General features: G+C 49.5%; 1 protein-coding gene across 1 annotated transcript in view; it reads right to left on the bottom strand.

Annotated features, from left to right (window-relative positions):
• LOC104278280 (AP-1 complex subunit beta-1) overlaps nt 1-1,321 on the bottom strand; it is a gene marked incomplete at its 3' end in the record, with an annotated part of 55,401 nt that extends 54,080 nt beyond the window's left edge. Inside the window, exon 1 of the mRNA XM_009875202.1 lies at nt 1,264-1,321. Coding sequence (XP_009873504.1) covers nt 1,264-1,300 — 37 coding nt within the window. The remainder of the gene's footprint in view (nt 1-1,263) is intronic.
• Nucleotides 1,322-3,257: the final 1,936 nt, after the last annotated feature.

The following is a 3,257-nucleotide window of genomic DNA, read 5'->3' as shown; positions in this document are numbered from 1 at the left end:
TTTTTCTAATATTTTTGTGGAACCTCCTGTGCTCCAGCTTGTACCCATTGTCCCTTGTCCTGTCACTGGACATCCCTGAGCAGAGCCTGGCTCCGTCCTCCTGACACTTCCCCTTGACGTATTTATAACCACGACTGAGGTCACCCCTCAGGCTCCTCTTCTCCAGCTGCAGAGCCCCAGCTCCTCCAGCCTTTCCTCCCCAGGGAGATGTTCCATCCCTCCATCATCCCTGGGGCTGCGCTGGGCTCTCTCCAGCAGTTCCCTGTCTCTCTGGAGCTGAGGGGCCAGAACTGGACACAAGATCCCAGATGTGGCCTCACCAGGGCAGAGCAGAGGGGCAGCAGAACCTCTCTCGACCTACCAGCTACTCCCCTTCTAACCCACCCCAGGAAGCCACTGAGCCTTAGAAATCTGGGAACTGTATTTGCCTAACCTGTGTGATCATTCTAAGCTTACCCAAACACAAAGAGATCAGCACTGGAGGTTTTTTTCACTGCCCAGCACTCATCAGAAACATTCGGCCATTGCAAAAAGGAGAAGTCAATGAAAATCCTTTCCCACATCTAATGGAGGAGGATGAGCATCACTAGGCTTAAACTGGAGTCAGGAACAGCGCTGTGTCTAAGAACAGCTTAAAAATAAAATCTGCCTGGGACAGTCTGAGCAGAACAGGCCCTGCTCTGGAACAGGTGATGGGGTAAAACATCCCCAAAGATCCTTTCCAGGCTCCCCATTTTTAAGGGCAGTAGTGTGCCCCGAGGCAAGGTGCCTCCCACACTGACAGCAAAGCCAGGGGAAAGTCAAAGGGAGCAGCGCAGCCTTGGAGGGAATGGCAACAGGAAAGCCCAATCTCCTTGCAACAGCTTGACGTAGGTATGCTCTTATACCTTCAGTAATAAATGTTTCTCAGCCAACTTAATCCTCAGATGCCCAAGGGAAAAACCACCCCCAGTCTTCAACTTCTTAGCCCAGAACCAAAACTTTGTCTCCAACCAGAGCTACACTCAAAGCCCAATATTTTGTTCTCTGATCCTTGAAACAGCAGCAATCGGGGTCATTCTGTGCATCACAAAACTGTAACATGCACCAGTTTTGCCTTTTGTCACCATATGACCTACTTTCGAAGTTCCTCCCTGGATGATTAAGACGGGAAAAAGGGACAAAGCTGACAGAAAAGCACAAGGTCTTCTGCACGCAGTTAAAAACCCTGTGTAAAAATAGCCACCCACCACCTCCGATGCACTGCACCAGCTTAACGCTAACCTTTTTTATTGGTCGTGAAGTATTTGGAGTCCGTCATGGTTCCAGTTCCTTAGAACACCTGAAAATAAAAATAAAAAAAAGAACAAGCAGTCAAACAGCATTCGGCGCAGACAACACCCAGTCTGCAAGGCAGGAACTCGGCGACAGGATGGTTGGCAAGCACATAACGCAAGGGAAGAAGCAAAGGCTCTACAGCCACAGCCACCAGTTCCCCAACCTCCGTTCTGCACCTGCGACTGCTGCTACTTGGCAAACCCAGGATAAAGGGCTCACATGAACAATGTCAGTGGAAACACAACAGCCTGAGGCAGACAGGCTTTTTAAATACTCAGTCTGAGGAAGGGAAAAAGCAGTTTTCAACTCCTTATCATCAGCAGATTTTGATATGTTCTGCAGCTGTCTTTCACCCGGGTTCACCATTTCGTTTCCCCAAAAACACACTGCACATTTCATAGCTCCACTGGAAGCACAAGTCCACGTTTCAAACAAAGGAAACTGTCAACTCCCCCTAACGATGCTTTCCTGTGCTGCATCTTGACAGAAGTAACAACCCTACTTGGAATACCCACCCCGAGGCCCTTCCATTTCTTCCCCTTCTTTTGTTCCCGGGAGATGCAAAGCAGGTTTTTGAAAGAAAAGCCACTGCTTCTCAGCTCTCTCGAGCCTGAAAGTGAAGTCTTTCTCCGCTGAGATGTGACATCCCACCTCTGACATACACACACACACACACATTTACTCCAGTGCTACCTTGCATTTTTAGGAACAAAAGACACCGCTGGGCCAGCAAGTGCTGAGCAAAGTCCTGAGGACGGTGTCACCTGCGCTCTTCTTGCTCCACAGAAGCAAATTACTAATACCTCAGAGTACAGGGAACGCCCAAACGTATGTGGATATCACATCCTCGTTTTATTCTCACAATTGCCAGCGCTGTGACAAACGTGACTCAAGCAATTTTCAAGTACTGGCTGTAAAACAAGCAGAGCGGGGCCAGTTTTATTGCTTGTGACGAACCAGTCTGCATCAGTGCTAAGAGCTTATGATCCCAAAACCGTCCCCAGAAAGGGGTCTCCTACCTCTTCTCTCCTTTTTTGAATCTTTTCCCCAACTCTCTTTCTCTTGTACACGCTCTCACAATGACCTTAAATGCCAAACAGCAAGTCACGTGTTCCCTACAGGATGCCTGTGCTGCTCTCAATGTCAAAGGTCTTGCTTGGCTTTGAACTCCAAGACCAGCTTGTTGTTTCTTAACTCCTTCCGTCCTCCTCCCTTAGCCCCCACCACCATTCTTTTCCTCCCCTACCCACCTCGCTCAATTTAAGACCCCAGCAGTTCAAATTCGCAGCAGCAGCTGAGGGGGAACACAGGATTTCCACCGCCTTCCACATGCTCCACGGCACAGCAGCGCCGGGCAGGCATCACCTCGTCCCACTGCCAAGCAATCAGCTGAGAAACAACCCGCTGCTCAGCCCAGCTCCTGCCTGTCCCGCGTGTGCCCGCTCACCGCCTCAGCCCAGCCCCGCGGAATTACTGGGTTTGGCTGGATTTCTCTCCCTTTCGGCTCCTAACAAGCTGGAGAGCAAACTCTGCCTGGAGAGAGCTCTGGAAGCAAAGTCCTCCTGCAGGAGAGGTTTGCCCTCCTTCCAAATCAAGAGGCTGGGTTTGGAAAGCCACGTGAGCCACAACACGGTAATCTCTCCAGAGGAAAAAAAAAAAAAGGGAAAAAAAAAAAATCACAGTATCACAAAAGCAGCAGCTGGCGTGGGTCTTGTTTTATAATTCAAAACACAGCCCATGTAGTGCTGCGATGCCATTGCTGATACAGTCCTTTGGATTTTAGCCCTGCTTAAAAGCTGACTTAAATCTCTTCCTCTACAAGAGTAATTTGGCGTGGTGCCAGGCAACAGGCATTGAATGCAGCCTTGCTCTTCTCTCTTTGCATTATATGTGGATTTGTGAACGTGGGTCATACCTCCCAGCTGAGTTAGTCCGATACT

The sequence above is a fragment of the Apaloderma vittatum genome, unplaced genomic scaffold (genome assembly GCF_000703405.1).
Source record: "Apaloderma vittatum isolate BGI_N311 unplaced genomic scaffold, ASM70340v1 scaffold17938, whole genome shotgun sequence".
NCBI classification, from domain to species: Eukaryota; Metazoa; Chordata; class Aves; order Trogoniformes; family Trogonidae; genus Apaloderma; species Apaloderma vittatum.
Note: the sequence above shows the minus strand (reverse complement) of the source record. Positions and strands in the feature narration are given on the sequence as shown.